The sequence below is a fragment of the Notothenia rossii genome (assembly GCF_949606895.1).
Source record: "Notothenia rossii genome assembly, chromosome: 4".
NCBI classification, from domain to species: domain Eukaryota; kingdom Metazoa; phylum Chordata; class Actinopteri; order Perciformes; family Nototheniidae; genus Notothenia; species Notothenia rossii.
The window spans coordinates 96,002,826-96,021,768 of NC_136902.1; the positions used below are offsets into that span (position 1 = coordinate 96,002,826).

At 46.3% G+C, this 18,943-nt stretch overlaps 1 protein-coding gene across 7 annotated transcripts in view; it reads left to right on the forward strand.

Annotated features, from left to right (window-relative positions):
* dgkd (diacylglycerol kinase delta) overlaps positions 1-17,610 on the forward strand; it is a 50,819-nt gene extending 33,209 nt beyond the window's left edge. For 5 of the 7 annotated variants that reach the window (XM_079674752.1, XM_079674747.1, XM_079674749.1 and 2 more), the window contains 8 exons: positions 2,516-2,670; positions 5,431-5,536; positions 13,523-13,615; positions 13,699-13,797; positions 13,887-14,004; positions 14,686-14,816; positions 15,027-15,117; positions 16,298-17,610. In XM_079674752.1, coding sequence (XP_079530878.1) covers positions 2,516-2,670; positions 5,431-5,536; positions 13,523-13,615; positions 13,699-13,797; positions 13,887-14,004; positions 14,686-14,816; positions 15,027-15,116 — 792 coding nt within the window. In that variant the 3' untranslated portion in view covers position 15,117; positions 16,298-17,610. Of the gene's footprint in view, positions 1-2,515; positions 2,671-5,430; positions 5,559-6,787; positions 8,076-13,522; positions 13,616-13,698; positions 13,798-13,886; positions 14,005-14,685; positions 14,817-15,026; positions 15,118-16,297 lie in introns of those variants that run through there. The other 2 variants (XM_079674748.1, XM_079674753.1) reach the window with 2 other exon arrangements.
* Positions 17,611-18,943: the final 1,333 nt, after the last annotated feature.

The window sequence follows — 18,943 nt, forward strand, 5'->3', positions numbered from 1 at the left end:
TACACACTGTACTGCACACTGTACTGCACACTGTACTACACACTACACTACACACTGTACTGCACACTACACTACACACTGTACTACATACTGTACTACACACTGTACTACACACTGTACTGCACACTGTACTACACACTGTACTACACACTACACTACACACTGTACTACACACTGTACTACACACTGTACTGCACACTGTACTGCACACTGTACTACACACTGTACTACACACTACACTACACACTGTACTACATACTGTACTACACACTGTACTGCACACTGTACTACACACTGTACTACACACTGTACTGCACACTGTACTACACACTACACTACACACTGTACTACACACTACACTACACACTGTACTACATACTGTACTACACACTGTATTACACACTGTACTGCACACTGTACTACACACTGTACTACACACTACACTACACACTGTACTACACACTGTACTACACACTGTACTACACACTGTACTGCACACTGTACTACACACTGTACTACACACTACACTACACACTACACTACACACTGCACTACACACTGTACTGCACACTACACTACACACTGCACTACATACTGTACTACACACTGTACTACACACTGTACTGCACACTGTACTGCACACTGTACTGCACACTGTACTGCACACTACACTACACACTGTACTACACACTACACTACACACTGCACTACATACTGTACTACACACTGTACTACACACTGTACTGCACACTGTACTGCACACTGTACTGCACACTGTACTACACACTGTACTACACACTGTACTGCACACTGTACTGCACACTGTACTGCACACTGTACTACACACTACACTACACACTGTACTACACACTGTACTACACACTACACTACACACTGTACTACACACTACACTACACACTGTACTACACACTGTACTACACACTACACTACACACTGTACTACACACTGTACTGCACACTGTACTACACACTGTACTACACACTGCACTACACACTGTACTACACACTACACTACACACTGCACTACATACTGTACTACACACTGTACTACACACTGTACTGCACACTGTACTGCACACTGTACTACACACTGTACTGCACACTGTACTGCACACTGTACTGCACACTGTACTACACACTACACTACACACTGTACTACACACTGTACTACATACTGTACTACACACTGTACTACACACTGTACTACACACTGTACCTCACCCTGACTCCGACCCTGACCCTGACCCTCACCCTGACTCCGACCCTGACCCTCACCCTCACCCTGACCCTCACCCTGACCCTCACCCTCACCCTGACCCTGACCCTCACCCTCACCCTGACCCTGACCCTGACCCTCACCCTGACCCTCACCCTGACTCCGACCCTCACCCTGACCCTCACCCTCACCCTGACCCTCACCCTGACCCTGACCCTGACCCTCACCCTGACTCCGACCCTCACCCTGACTCCGACCCTCACCCTCAACCTCACCCTGACCCTGACCCTGACTCCGACCCTCACCCTGACCCTGACCCTCACCCTGACCCTCACCCTCAACCTCACCCTGACCCTGACCCTCACCCTGACCCTCACCCTGACCCTGACCCTCACCCTCACCCTCCCCCTGACCCTCACCCTGACCCTGACCCTCACCCTGACCCTCACCCTCACCCTGACCCTCACCCTGACCCTCACCCTCACCCTCCCCCTGACCCTCACCCTGACCCAGACCCTCACCCTGACCCTCACCCTCACCCTGACCCTCACCCTGACCCTGACCCTGACTCCGACCCTCACCCTGACCCTCACCCTGACCCTCACCCTGACCCTCCCCCTGACCCTCACCCTGACCCTCACCCTCAACCTCACCCTGACCCTGACCCTCACCCTGACCCTCACCCTGACCCTGACCCTCACCCTCACCCTCCCCCTGACCCTCACCCTGACCCTGACCCTCACCCTGACCCTCACCCTCACCCTGACCCTCACCCTGACCCTCACCCTCACCCTCCCCCTGACCCTCACCCTGACCCAGACCCTCACCCTGACCCTCACCCTCACCCTGACCCTCACCCTCACCCTGACCCTCACCCTGACCCTCACCCTGACCCTGACTCCGACCCTCACCCTGACCCTCACCCTGACCCTCACCCTGACCCTCACCCTGACCCTGACCCTCACCCTGACCCTCACCCTCACCCTGACCCTCACCCTGACCCAGACCCTCACCCTGACCCTCACCCTCACCCTGACCCTGACTCCGACCCTCACCCTGACCCTCACCCTGACCCTCACCCTGACCCTCACCCTGACCCTGACTCCGACCCTCACCCTGACCCTCACCCTGACCCTCACCCTGACCCTCACCCTCCCCCTGACCCTCACCCTGACCCTCACCCTGACCCTCACCCTCCCCCTGACCCTCACCCTGACCCTCACACAGGTGTTTCCACGTTATACAGATGTACTGAAGAGTTTCACCCTTTGTGTTTCAGGCGTTTGAGAGCACCCTGAAGTCCTGGGAGAACAAACAGAGGTGTGAGTTCCCCCCCCCTCAGCCCCCCCTCTCCTCTCAGCCGGAGATCCTCTCTGAAGAAGAGGCATCACTCGTGAGCGACTTCGGACAGGCAGCCGGCGCGCTCATTCACAGGTGAGTTAGTATTATACACAGGTGATATATATGAATATACAGGTGATATGTATTAATACACAGGTGATATATATTAATATACAGGTGATATGAATACACAGGTGATATATATGAATATACAGGTGATATGTATTAATACACAGGTGATATGTATTAATATACAGGTGATATGAATACACAGATGATATATATTAATACACAGGTGATATATATGAATACACAGGTGATATGAATACACAGGTGATATATATGAATACACAGGTGATATTAATACACAGATGATATATATTAATACACAGGTGATATATATGAATACACAGGTGATATGAATACACACAGGTGATATGAATACACAGGTGATATATATGAATACACAGGTGATATATATGAATACACAGGTGATATGAATACACAGGTGATATATATGAATACACAGGTGATATTAATACACAGATGATATATATTAATACACAGATGATATATATGAATATACAGGTGATATATATGAATATACAGGTGATATGAATACACACAGGTGATATATATTAATACACAGGTGATATGAATACACACAGGTGATATATATTAATACACAGGTGATATATATGAATACACAGGTGATATATATTAATACACAGGTGATATATATGAATACACAGGTGATATTAATACACACAGGTGATATGAATACACACAGGTGATATGAATACACAGGTGATATATATTAATACACAGATGATATATATTAATATACAGGTGATATATATGAATATACAGGTGATATATATGAATATACAGGTGATATATATGAATACACAGGTGATATATATTAATACACAGGTGATATATATGAATACACAGGTGATATATATTAATACACAGGTGATATATATGAATACACAGGTGATATATATATTAATAAACAGGTGATATGAATACACAGGTGATATGTATTAATATACAGGTGATATGAATACACAGGTGATATGAATACACAGGTGATATATATTAATATACAGGTGATATGAATACACAGGTGATATATATATTAATAAACAGGTGATATGAATACACAGGTGATATATATATTAATAAACAGGTGATATGAATACACAGGTGATATGTATTAATATACAGGTGATATGAATACACAGGTGATATTAATACACAGGTGATATATATTAATACACAGGTGATATATATTAATAAACAGGTGATATATATTAATACACAGGTGATATTAATACACAGGTGATATGAATACACAGGTGATATATATGAATACACAGGTGATATGTATTAATATACAGGTGATATGAATACACAGGTGATATGTATTAATATACAGGTGATATGAATACACAGGTGATATATATTAATATACAGGTGATATGAATACACAGGTGATATATATTAATAAACAGGTGATATATATTAATATACAGGTGATATGAATACACAGGTGATATGTATTAATATACAGGTGATATGAATACACAGGTGATATGTATTAATATACAGGTGATATTAATACACAGGTGATATATATTAATACACAGGTGATATGAATACACAGGTGATATATATTAATACACAGGTGATATATATTAATACACAGGTGATATGAATACACAGGTGATATATATTAATATACAGGTGATATTAATACACAGGTGATATATATTAATATACAGGTGATATTAATACACAGGTGATATTAATACACAGGTGATATATATTAATACACAGGTGATATTAATACACAGGTGATATATATTAATACACAGGTGATATGAATACACAGGTGATATATATTAATATACAGGTGATATTAATACACAGGTGATATGAATACACAGGTGATATATATTAATACACAGGTGATATTAATACACAGGTGATATTAATACACAGGTGATATATATTAATACACAGGTGATATTAATACACAGGTGATATATATTAATACACAGGTGATATGAATACACAGGTGATATATATTAATATACAGGTGATATTAATACACAGGTGATATTAATACACAGGTGATATATATTAATACACAGGTGATATTAATACACAGGTGATATTAATACACAGGTGATATATATTAATACACAGGTGATATGAATACACAGGTGATATATATTAATATACAGGTGATATATATTAATACACAGGTGATATTAATACACAGGTGATATATATTAATACACAGGTGATATTAATACACAGGTGATAGATATTAATATACAGGTGATATGAATACACAGGTGATATATATTAATATACAGGTGATATATATTAATACACAGGTGATATGAATACACAGGTGATATATATTAATATACAGGTGATATATATTAATACACAGGTGATATATATTAATACACAGGTGATATATATTAATACACAGGTGATATGAATACACAGGTGATATATATTAATATACAGGTGATATATATTAATACACAGGTGATATGAATACACAGGTGATATATATTAATATACAGGTGATATGAATACACAGGTGATATGAATACACAGTTGATATGAATACACAGGTGATATGAATACACAGTTGATATTAATACACAGGTGATATATATTAATACACAGGTAATATTAATACACAGGTGATATGAATACACAGGTGATATATATTAATACACAGGTGATATATATTAATACACAGGTGATACAATCAATATTGTTATTGTTATATATTTTGATGTGATTTAGTATATTTTTGTTTGTCAGTATCCGTGAGGGGGCTCAGTCGCACCCCCCCCTGGAGCAGGAGCTGGCCCACGCCGTCAACGCCTGCTGCAAGAGCATGGACCAGGTGTACTCCAAGACCCCCCAGGTAACATATACTGTAATACCAGGTGTACTCAAAGACCCCCCAAGTAGCATACTGTAATACCAGGTGTACTCCAAAGACGCCCAGGTAACATATACTGTAATTAGACCCTCCAGAAAAACGCGGGCAAAAATCCTTGAGTAAGCGATTAAACATGCCCCGGGGGTTTTATGTGATTTTATGCGGTGAAATTGCGGGAAGTTGCGAAATATGCTAAATATGCGGGAAAAAATAATAGATTTTTTAAAATATTGGGCTGTCTTATTTATTCTCTCTCACACACAACCTGCCACTAACGTTAAACCCCTTTAATATTCAATGAAACACATTCAATGTTTATTTATTGTAAAAGCAATTGGGCTATTTTAATCTCACACACCCACACACACACACACACACACACACACACACACACACACACACACACACACACAGACACACACACACACACACACAGACACACAGACACACAGACACACACACACACACACACACACACACACACACAGACACACACACACACACACACACACACACACACACACACACACACACACACACACACACACACTCACACTCACACACACACACACACTCACACACACACACACACACACACACACACACTCACACTCACACACACACACACACACACACTCACACTCACACACACACACACACACACACACACACACTTCTCCGCCTCATTCTGTTTTCATTTACTCGTTCGTTATCTGCAGCTTCAATCTTGTAGGCTACTCACTTCGTTTCTTGTAGCCCTCTAAAGGGTTTTGGAGGTTGATCCCTCGGTGAATGTGAGTCGTTTGGCTTTCTTGTCCGCAGCAGCAGAAAGCATTTTCGAATGTTTGAATGAATCAAAGTGGGTCGCCACCGTCGATTTTCTCTTATGCTCCAACACACAGTTGCACGGGGTGCAGAATAGTTTCCCCCCACTTTTTGCCCGGTCTTTAGTAGAAATGTTCGTCGGTAAATGAGATGGATTCGATTTTTTCATCTTGGTGTTTTCTCTATCGTGTGAGCTCCACACGTTCACTCTCTACAGTGTTGTTTACATTCTGTGATGCGCGAGCTGATGACGTCACGTCAAGACGAGTTCACTTTTTTCCCCCTCAACTTTTGTGGAAAAATGCGGGGATTATGCGGCCTTTTAAAAATCTGCGCCATTCTGCTGATTATGTTGTAAATTCTGCGATCGCAGAATCGCGTTTTTCTGGAGGGTCTATGTAATACCAGGTGTACTCCAAGACCCCCCAGGTAACATATACTGTAATATCAGGTGTACTCCAAGACCCCTCAGGTAGCATATACTGTAATATCAGGTGTATTCCAAGACCCCCCAGGTAACATATACTGTAATATCAGGTGTATTCCAAGACCCCCCAGGTAACATATACTGTAATATCAGGTGTATTCCAAGACCCCCCAGGTAGCATATACTGTAATACCAGGTGTACTCCAAGACCCCTCAGGTAGCATATACTGTAATATCAGGTGTACTCCAAGACCCCCCAGGTAACGTAATACCAGGTGTACTCCAAGACCCCTCAGGTAGCATATACTGTAATATCAGGTGTATTCCAAGACCCCCCAGGTAACATATACTGTAATATCAGGTGTATTCCAAGACCCCCCAGGTAGCATATACTGTAATACCAGGTGTACTCCAAGACCCCTCAGGTAGCATATACTGTAATATCAGGTGTACTCCAAGACCCCCCAGGTAACGTAATACCAGGTGTACTCCAAGACCCCTCAGTTAGCATATACTGACGTCATCTGAACAGGACATCGCACGCTCACTGCTTGATAGCGCGAAGCTCCGTTTACGCCGGTTGTTAAACAACATCGTTATGGGGAAATGCAAGTCTGCGTCCAAATGGTTGGAAGATAAGGAGGAAGGACAATCAATACTGTATATAGTCAATGTGAGGTAAAGTGTGTTGCCAAGGTAACCGGTTAAAACTCAAACTGGCGATGAGGTCTTAAAATGTATTACATTTGACTTCAGGATTCCTGCATATACCCTGTACTGTAATATCAGGTGTACTCCAAGACCCCTCAGGTAACATATACTGCAATATCAGGTGTACTCCAAGACCCCCCAGGTAGCATACTGCAATATCAGGTGTACTCCAAGACCCCCCAAGTAGCATATACTGTAATACAAGCTGTATTCCAAGACCCCCCAGGTAGCATACTGTAATACCAGGTGTGCTCCAAGACCCCCCACGTAACATATACTGCAATATCAGGTGTACTCCAAGACCCCCCAGGTAGCATACTGTAATAACAGGTGTGCTCCAAGACCCCCCAGGTAACATATACTGCAATATCAGGTGTACTCCAGGACCCCCCAAGTAGCATACTGTAATACCAGGTGTACTCCAAGACCCCCCAGGTAGCATATACTGTAATACAAGGTGTACTCCAAGACCCCTCAGGTAGCATATACTGTAATACAAGGTGTACTTCAAGACCCCCCAGGTAAAATATACTGCAATATCAGGTGTACTCCAAGACCCCCCAGGTAGCATACCAGGTGTACTCAAGGACCCCCCAAGTAGCATACTGAAATACAAGGTGTACTCCAAAACCCCCCAGGTATCTCACCTGTCTCTTACCTGTGTGTCTCTCACCTGTCTCTCACACTTTCTGTCTCCTGTCTGTCTCTCCCCTGTCTGTCTCTCACCTGTCTGTCTCTCACCTGTCTGTCTCACCCCTGTCTGTCTCTCCCCTGTCTGTCTCTACCCTGTCTGTCTCTCACCTGTCTGTCTCTCACCTGTCTGTCTCTCCCCTGTCTGTCTCTCACCTGTCTGTCTCTCACCTGTCTGTCTCTCACCTTTCTGTCACCTGTCTGTCTCCTGTCTGTCTCTCACCCGTCTGTCTTTCACCTGTCTGTCTCCTGTCTGTCTCTCACCTGTCTGTCTCTCACCTGTCTGTCACCTATCTCTCACATGTCTGTCTCTCATCTGTGTGTCTCCCACCTGTCTTTCTCTCACCTGTCTCTCTCCTGTCTGTCTCTCACCTGTCTGTCTCTCACCTGTCTGTCTCTCACCTGTCTGTCTCTCACCTGTCTTTCTCTCACCTGTCTCTCACCTGTCTGTCTCTCACCTGTCTGTCTCTCACCTGTCTGTCTCTCACCTGTCTCTCACCTGTCTGTCTCTCACCTGTCTGTCTCTCACCTGTCTGTCTCTCACCTGTCTGTCTCTCACCTGTCTCTCACCTGTCTGTCTCTCACCTGTCTGTCTCTCATCTGTCTGTCTCTCACCTGTCTCTCACCTGTCTGTCTCCCACCTGTCTGTCTCTCACCTGTCTGTCTCCCACCTGTCTCTCTCCCGTCTGTCTCTCTCCCGTCTGTCTCTCACCTGTCTGTCTCTCACCTGTCTGTCTCCCACCTGTCTGTCTCTCACCTGTCTCTCTCCCGTATGTCTCTCACCTGTCTCTCTCTCACCTGTCTGTCTCCCACCTGTCTCTCACCTGTCTGTCTCTCACCTGTCTGTCTCCCACCTGTCTGTCTCCCACCTGTCTGTCTCTCACCTGTCTGTCTCTCACCTGTCTGTCTCTCACCTGTCTTTCTCTCACCTGTCTGTCTCTCACCTGTCTGTCTCTCACCTGTCTTTCTCTCACCTGTCTGTCTCTCACCTGTCTGTCTCCCTCTCACATGTCTGTCTCTCACCTGTCTGTCTCCCACCTGTCTCTCACATGTCTGTCTCTCACCTGTCTCTCACCTGTCTGTCTCTCCCCTGTCTGTCTCTCCCCTGTCTGTCTCTCACCTGTCTGTCTCTCACCTGTCTGTCTCTCACCTTTCTCTCACCTGTCTGTCTCCTGTCTGTCTCTCACCCGTCTGTCTTTCACCTGTCTGTCTCCTGTCTGTCTCTCACCTGTCTGTCTCTCACCTGTCTGTCACCTATCTCTCACATGTCTGTCTCTCATCTGTCTGTCTCCCACCTGTCTTTCTCTCACCTGTCTCTCTCCTGTCTGTCTCTCACCTGTCTGTCTCTCACCTGTCTGTCTCTCTCCTGTCTGTCTCTCACCTGTCTGTCTCTCACCTGTCTGTCTCTCACCTGTCTGTCTCTCACCTGTCTGTCTCTCACCTGTCTGTCTCTCACCTGTCTGTCTCTCACCTGTCTGTCACCTATCTCTCACATGTCTGTCTCTCATCTGTCTGTCTCCCACCTGTCTTTCTCTCACCTGTCTCTCTCCTGTCTGTCTCTCACCTGTCTGTCTCTCACCTGTCTGTCTCTCACCTGTCTTTCTCTCACCTGTCTCTCACCTGTCTGTCTCTCACCTGTCTGTCTCTCACCTGTCTCTCACCTGTCTGTCTCTCACCTGTCTTTCTCTCACCTGTCTCTCACCTGTCTGTCTCTCACCTGTCTGTCTCTCACCTGTCTGTCTCTCACCTGTCTCTCACCTGTCTGTCTCTCACCTGTCTGTCTCTCACCTGTCTTTCTCTCACCTGTCTCTCACCTGTCTGTCTCTCACCTGTCTTTCTCTCACCTGTCTCTCACCTGTCTGTCTCTCACCTGTCTGTCTCTCACCTGTCTCTCACCTGTCTGTCTCCCACCTGTCTGTCTCTCACCTGTCTGTCTCCCACCTGTCTCTCTCCCGTCTGTCTCTCTCCCGTCTGTCTCTAACCTGTCTCTCACCTGTCTGTCTCTCACCTGTCTGTCTCCCACCTGTCTGTCTCCCACCTGTCTGTCTCTCACCTGTCTCTCTCCCGTATGTCTCTCACCGGTCTCTCTCTCACCTGTCTGTCTCCCACCTGTCTCTCACCTGTCTGTCTCCCACCTGTCTCCCACCTGTCTGTCTCCCACCTGTCTGTCTCCCACCTGTCTGTTTCTCACCTGTCTGTCTCTCACCTGTCTGTCTCTCACCTGTCTTTCTCTCACCTGTCTGTATCTCACCTCTCCTTCTCCCACCTGTCTTTCTCTCACATGTCTGTCTCTCACCTGTCTGTCTCCCACCTGTCTGTCTCTCACCTGTCTCTCACCTGTCTGTCTCTCACCTGTTTGTCTCTCACCTTTCTGTCTCCCACCTGTCTCTCACATGTCTGTTTCTCACCTGTCTCTCACCTGTCTGTCTCTCCCCTGTCTGTCTCTCACCTGTCTGTCTCTCACCTGTCTGTCTCTCACCTTTCTCTCACCTGTCTCTCACCCGTCTGTCTTTCACCTGTCTGTCTCCTGTCTGTCTCTCACCTGTCTGTCTCTCACCTGTCTGTCACCTATCTCTCACATGTCTGTCTCTCATCTGTCTGTCTCCCACCTGTCTTTCTTTCACCTGTCTCTCTCCTGTCTGTCTCTCACCTGTCTGTCTCTCACCTGTCTGTCTCTCACCTGTCTTTCTCTCACCTGTCTCTCACCTTTCTGTCTCTCACCTGTCTGTCTCTCACCTGTCTTTCTCTCACCTGTCTGTCTCTCACCTGTCTGTCTCTCACCTGTCTTTCTCTCACCTGTCTCTCACTTGTCTGTCTCTCACCTGTCTGTCTCTCACCTGTCTGTCTCTCATCTGTCTGTCTCTCACCTGTCTCTCACCTGTCTGTCTCTCACCTGTCTCTCACCTGTCTGTCTCTCATCTGTCTGTCTCTCACCTGTCTCTCATCTGTCTGTCTCCCACCTGTCTGTCTCTCACCTGTCTGTATCCCACCTGTCTCTCTCCCGTCTGTCTCTCTCCCGTCTGTCTCTCACCTGTCTGTCTCTCACCTGTCTGTCTCCCACCTGTCTGTCTCCCACCTGTCTGTCTCTCACCTGTCTCTCTCCCGTATGTCTCTCACCTGTCTCTCTCTCACCTGTCTGTCTCCCACCTGTCTCTCACCTGTCAGTCTCCCACCTGTCTCCCACCTGTCTGTCTCCCACCTGTCTGTCTCTCACCTGTCTGTCTCTCACCTGTCTTTCTCTCACCTGTCTGTCTCTCACCTGTCTGTCTCTCACCTGTCTTTCTCTCACCTGTCTGTCTCTCACCTGTCTGTCTCCCACCTGTCTTTCTCTCACCTGTCTGTCTCTCACCTGTCTGTCTCTCACCTGTCTGTCTCCCACCTGTCTCTCACATGTCTGTCTCTCACCTGTCTCTCACCTGTCTGTCTCTCACATGTCTGTCTCTCACCTGTCTCTCACCTGTCTGTCTCTCACCTGTCTCTCACCTGTCTCTCTCTCACATGTCTGTCTCTCACCTGTCTGTCTCCCACCTGTCTCTCACATTTCTGTCTCTCACCTGTCTGTCTCCCACCTGTCTCTCACATTTCTGTCTCTCACCTGTCTCTCACCTGTCTGTCTCTCACATGTCTGTCTCTCACCTGTCTCTCACCTGTCTGTCTCTCACATGTCTGTCTCTCACCTGTCTCTCACCTGTCTGTCTCTCACCTGTCTCTCACCTGTCTGTCTCTCACATGTCTGTCTCTCACCTGTCTCTCACCTGTCTGTCTCTCACCTGTCTCTCACCTGTCTTTCTCTCACATGTCTGTCTCTCACCTGTCTGTCTCCCACCTGTCTCTCACATTTCTGTCTCTCACCTGTCTGTCTCCCACCTGTCTCTCACATTTCTGTCTCTCACCTGTCTCTCACCTGTCTGTCTCTCACATGTCTGTCTCTCACCTGTCTCTCACCTGTCTGTCTCTCACATGTCTGTCTCTCACCTGTCTCTCACCTGTCTGTCTCTCACCTGTCTCTCACCTGTCTGTCTCTCACATGTCTGTCTCTCACCTGTCTCTCATCTGTCTGTCTCCCACCTGTCTTTCTCTCACCTGTCTCTCTCCTGTCTGTCTCTCACCTGTCTGTCTCTCACCTGTCTGTCTCTCACCTGTCTTTCTCTCACCTGTCTCTCACCTGTCTGTCTCTCACCTGTCTGTCTCTCACCTGTCTCTCTCTCACCTGTCTGTCTCTCACCTGTCTTTCTCTCACCTGTCTCTCACTTGTCTGTCTCTCACCTGTCTGTCTCTCACCTGTCTGTCTCTCATCTGTCTGTCTCTCACCTGTCTGTCTCTCACCTGTCTCTCACCTGTCTGTCTCTCATCTGTCTGTCTCTCACCTGTCTCTCATCTGTCTGTCTCCCACCTGTCTGTCTCTCACCTGTCTGTATCCCACCTGTCTCTCTCCCGTCTGTCTCTCTCCCGTCTGTCTCTCACCTGTCTGTCTCTCACCTGTCTGTCTCCCACCTGTCTGTCTCCCACCTGTCTGTCTCTCACCTGTCTCTCTCCCGTATGTCTCTCACCTGTCTCTCTCTCACCTGTCTGTCTCCCACCTGTCTCTCACCTGTCAGTCTCCCACCTGTCTCCCACCTGTCTGTCTCCCACCTGTCTGTCTCTCACCTGTCTGTCTCTCACCTGTCTTTCTCTCACCTGTCTGTCTCTCACCTGTCTGTCTCTCACCTGTCTTTCTCTCACCTGTCTGTCTCTCACCTGTCTGTCTCCCACCTGTCTTTCTCTCACATGTCTGTCTCTCACCTGTCTGTCTCCCACCTGTCTTTCTCTCACATGTCTGTCTCTCACCTGTCTTTCACCTGTCTGTCTCTCACCTGTCTGTCTCTCACCTGTCTGTCTCCCACCTGTCTCTCACATGTCTGTCTCTCACCTGTCTCTCACCTGTCTGTCTCTCACATGTCTGTCTCTCACCTGTCTCTCACCTGTCTGTCTCTCACCTGTCTCTCACCTGTCTTTCTCTCACATGTCTGTCTCTCACCTGTCTGTCTCCCACCTGTCTCTCACATTTCTGTCTCTCACCTGTCTCTCACCTGTCTGTCTCTCACATGTCTGTCTCTCACCTGTCTCTCACCTGTCTGTCTCTCACATGTCTGTCTCTCACCTGTCTCTCACCTGTCTGTCTCTCACCTGTCTCTCACCTGTCTGTCTCTCACATGTCTGTCTCTCACCTGTCTCTCACCTGTCTGTCTCTCACCTGTCTCTCTCTCACCTGTCTCTCACCTGTCTCTCTCTCACCTGTCTCTCACCTGTCTGTCTCTCACCTGTCTGTCTCTCAGGCGCTCAGCTGCCTGCTGGTCCTTCAGATGGTGGGAGATGTCAAAGCTCTGCTCAGTGAGACGGAGCTGCTGCTGGCTGGGAGCATGTCCATGGTAACGATCCAGTGTCTTCTACATTATAACCTGATATCCTTTGATGTATTAGATGATGTAATGAATGATATGACATGTCACAGCAGCTGGACGCCCCCCAGCAGCTGGACTCTGCTCTGCTGTCTGTGGATCAGCAGCTCCGACGGCTGGCAGACGTCCCCTGGATGTTCCCTGCCATCGAGGTACCTGTCTCTCACATGTCTGTCTCTCATATGTCTGTCTCTCACATGACGGTCTCTCACATGGCTGTCTCTCACCTGTCTGTCCCCAGGGTCCTCTCACAGATATCTCTAAACGGAGTCGCAGTGCAAAGTTTTGTCTCGTCCCGAAGTTCAAAAAAGAAAAAAACAACAAGAACAGAGAAACATCTACCTGTCTGTCTTTACCAGGTGAGCTGTTCCTGTCTGTACCTGTCCCTCTTACCTGTCTGTCTCACCTGTCTGTCTCACCTGTCTCTCTCACCTGTCTGCCTCACCTGTCTGTCTCACCTGTCTGTCTCACCTGTCTGTCTCACCTGTCTGCCTCACCTGTCTGTCTCACCTGTCTGTCTCACCTGTCTGTCTCACCTGTCTGTCTCACATGTCTGTCTCACCTGTCTCTCTCACCTGTCTGCCTCACCTGTCTGTCTCACCTGTCTGTCTCACCTGTCTGCCTCACCTGTCTGTCTCACCTGTCTGTCACACCTGTCTGTCTCACCTGTCTGTCTCATCTGTCTGTCTCACCTGTCTCTCTCACCTGTCTGTCTCACCTGTCTGCCTCACCTGTCTGTCTCTACCTGTCCGTCTCACCTGTCTGTCTCTACCTGTCTGTCTCACCTGTCTGTCTCACCTGTCTGACTCACCTGTCTGCCTCACCTGTCTTTCTCACCTGTCTGACTCACCTGTCTGTCTCACCTGTCTGTCTCACCTGTCTGCCTCACCTGTCTGTCTCACCTGTCTGCCTCACCTGTCTGTCTCACCTGTCTGCCTCACCTGTCTGTCTCACCTGTCTGACGCACCTGTCTGCCTCACCTGTTTGTCTCACCTGTCCGTCTCACCTGTCTGTCTTCCTGTCTGTCTTCCTGTCTGTAGTTCATCAGTGGGGGACGGAGGAGGTGGGTATCTGGCTGGACTTCCTGTGTCTCTCAGAATATAAAGACATCTTCGTTGGACACGACGTTCGCGGAGCTGAACTCATCCACCTGGAGAGGAGGGACCTGAAGGTAGAGCGCTAACGGCTAAGTGCTAACTGATAACTGCTAAAGACTTACCGCTAGAAGCTAACAAAACTGTGTGTGTGTGTGTGTGTGTGTGTGTGTGTGTGTGTGTGTGTGTGTGTGTGTGTGTGTGTGTGTGTGTGTGTGTGTGTGTGTGTGTGTGTGTGTGTGTGTGTGTGTGTGTGTGTGTGTGTGTGTGTGTGTGTGTGTGTGTAGGACCTGGGAGTGACGAAGGTGGGCCACATGAAGAGGATACTTCAGGGAATCAGAGAGCTGAACAGGAACAGCAGCGCCAGCGAAGCCTGAGGTTATTACTCTTATCATTCAAATATAAATATTAGGGCCGGGACTTTAACGCGTTAATTAAGATTAATTAATTACACAAACATTAACGCGTTAAAAAAATTAACGCATTTTAATCGCACTTATTTTTGCCCTGCGGAACGTTTCTCACTGGATGAGTTTCAGGGGTACCGATTATACTGGAGCACCAACTAACGTTCATGACTTCAGACAACAACAAACCACAGTGAACAATAGTCAAACATGAACGAAGAAGCTGATGAGACCGCTTGGTTGGCCCGTGGATCGCCGGAGCTGTTAGATTAACATTAACATGCTTATTGTAGTTGTAAGTGCACTGCCTTGCGGCCTGTAGCACCGTCCTTGATGGAGCATATGTGTGGGCAGGAAAGGAGTGAGCAGAGAGTAGAGTAGTTGTCGATTCTTGTTCTGTTTTCTGTGAATATCTGCCTCGCCCTCTCAGACTTTGAGTTGCGCGCGCTACTAAAGAGACGTGTTACCATGGAAACCAAACAATGGTGTAGCTGTATTAAACTCCGAGTGGAAACAGTCCTGAGTAAATCTGATTTTGTCAGAAATGCGGGAGAAATATGACCCGGGGAGGAAACCGGGAGAGGGCAATGAAATCGGGAGTCTCCCGCGAAAATCGGGAGGGTTGACGAGTATGACCCACACCCAACCCACACTCAACCAGATGACTGGTTTCAGGGCCAGGATAACTAAGTCCACGTCTGAAAAAATAACCAGCTCACTGGATTGCACTCGACTGTAGACCACTTGGAGTGGTAGAAGAGAAGGGGCTGCAAAAGGTACTACAGATTGCATCGTCTGACACAACACATGAGCTGCCATGCAGAAAGACAGTGACAAAAAGAATCCAGCAGCTTTATGACAATGAAAAGGAAGATAAAGAGAGTTTATTGGAGAAAGCCGAATGTGTTGCCCTGACTGGGGATCATTGGACCTCGGTAAGCAATTCAAATAACCTCTGTGTGACGGCACGCTTTATTGACATCTTCTCACTGTTCTCAGGTCAAATATTTATATGTGATTAAAAATGCGATTAATTAATTACAAAACCTCTAATTAATTAGATTAATTTTTTTAATCGAGTCCCGGCCCTAATTAATACATGTTATTAATAACTTATAATATATTGATCTCTATGATCTGTTGACCCTCAGGTCTGTGACATCACATCTGAGCTGTGATTGGACGATCCGGAGTGCCTAAACATGAGCTACCTGCAGTGAGCGCTGAGCAACACTTCATCACCATTTATATTATTATTACTTTTATTAGCAATATTATTCTCATTAGTATCATCAGAGCGGCCTTATCGTGACGTCTGAGTCTCTTCAGGGAACACAGAGCTGATGGCCAATCAGAACACTTTCAACCATGTGGTGCTAGCTGCTAGCTGGCTCGCTGTTCTTCCCACAGGCCCTACCCCGGAGCCTGCGGTCTTCAGACTCTGGCCCCCCGCACCAACCTGCGATCCTTCGGGGACAGAGCCTTCAGTGTGGAAGCCCCCACTCTCTGGAAGGCTCTCCCTGCGGAGATCCACAACATCCCCACGCTTAAAGCCTTCAACAGGGCCCTCAAGTCCCATCTGTTCCCCAAGGCCTTTGGCCCCAAATCTATTTGTTGTTTCGTCTAAACTGTTCGTCTGACTGCCTTTTGTTTTGTTATGTTTGTTTTGTTTGTTTATACTCCTGTTCTTCCTTCTAAAGCGACCTTGGGGATTATGAAAGGCGCTATAGAAATCAAAGTTATTATTATTATTATTATTATTATTATTATGTGACCAGGGTCAGCCAACAGGAAGCGGAGAATAAAACTGATTAAATATTCATTTCTGCTTAAGAAACTGACGAGGAGCCAATCAGGAGGTCCCAAATACCTACCTGTCTCTACCTGTCTGTCTCTCTATCTGTCTGTCTCTACCTGTCAGTCTCTATCTGTCTGTCTCTCCACCTGTCAGTCTCTACCTGTATGTCTCTATCTGTCAGTCTCTACCTGTCTCTCTCTATCTGTCTGTCTCTCCACCTGTCAGTCTCTACCTGTCTGTCTCTACCTGTCAGTCTCTATCTGTCTGTCTCTCCACCTGTCAGTCTCTACCTGTCTGTCTCTACCTGTCAGTCTCTATCTGTCTGTCTCTCCACCTGTCAGTCTCTACTTGTATGTCTCTATCTGTCAGTCTCTACCTGTCTCTCTCTATCTGTCTGTCTCTCCACCTGTCAGTCTCTACTTGTATGTCTCTATCTGTCAGTCTCTACCTGTCTCTCTCTATCTGTCTGTCTCTCCACCTGTCAGTCTCTACCTGTCTGTCTCTACCTGTCTGTCTCTCCATCTGTCTGTCTCTACCTGTCTGTCTTTCAGGGACCATCAGATCAGTTTTTGTCTATAATGGTATTTTAGTATTTTTCTGTAAGCTGTTTGAGGTAACAGAGGAAACGCTGATGATGTTTGTATCAATAAAGTTTCATATCCAGTTCTTGTGACGTCTCTGTGTTTTATTAAAGAGTCCCTATTCTTCTAGAGGAGACACTACATACTGATATACACCTGAACATCAGCAGGAGAGGACTCTTTAAAGTAGAGACACTACATACTGACATACACCTGAACATCAGCAGGAGAGGACTCTTTAAAGTAGAGACTCTACATACTGATATACACCTGAACATCAGCAGGAGAGGACTCTTTAAAGTAGAGACACTATATACTGATATACACCTGAACATCAGCAGGAGAGGACTCTTTAAAGTAGAGACACTACATACTGATATACACCTGAACATCAGCAGGAGAGGACTCTTTAAAGTAGAGACACTACATACTGATATACACCTGAACATCAGCAGGAGAGGACTCTTTAAAGTAGAGACACTACATACTGATATACACCTGAACATCAGTAGGAGAGGACTCTTTAAAGTAGAGACACTATATACTGATATACACCTGAACATCAGCAGGAGAGGACTCTTTAAAGTAGAGACACTACATACTGATATACACCTGAACATCAGCAGGAGAGGACTCTTTAAAGTAGAGACACTACATACTGATATACACCTGAACATCAGCAGGAGAGGACTCTTTAAAGTAGAGACACTACATACTGATATACACCTGAACATCAGCAGGAGAGGACTCTTTAAAGTAGAGACACTATATACTGATATACACCTGAACATCAGCAGGAGAGGACTCTTTAAAGTAGAGACACTAAATACTGATATACACCTGAACATCAGCAGGAGAGGACTCTTTAAAGTAGAGACACTACATACTGATATACACCTGAACATCAGTAGGAGAGGACTCTTTAAAGTAGAGACACTACATACTGATATACACCTGAACATCAGCAGGAGAGGACTCTTTAAAGTAGAGACACTACATACTGATATACACCTGAACATCAGCAGGAGAGGACTCTTTAAAGTAGAGACACTACATACTGATATACACCTGAACATCAGCAGGAGAGGACTCTTTAAAGTAGAGACACTATATACTGATATACACCTGAACATCAGCAGGAGAGGACTCTTTAAAGTAGAGACACTACATACTGATATACACCTGAACATCAGCCGGAGAGGACTCTTTAAAGTAGAGACTCTACATACTGATATACACCTGAACATCAACAGGAGAGGACTCTTTAAAGTAGAGACTCTACATACTGATATACACCTGAACATCAGCAGGAGAGGACTCTTTAAAGTAGAGACTCTACATACTGATATACACCTGAACATCAGTAGGAGAGGACTCTTTAAAGTAGAGACACTACATACTGATATACACCTGAACAT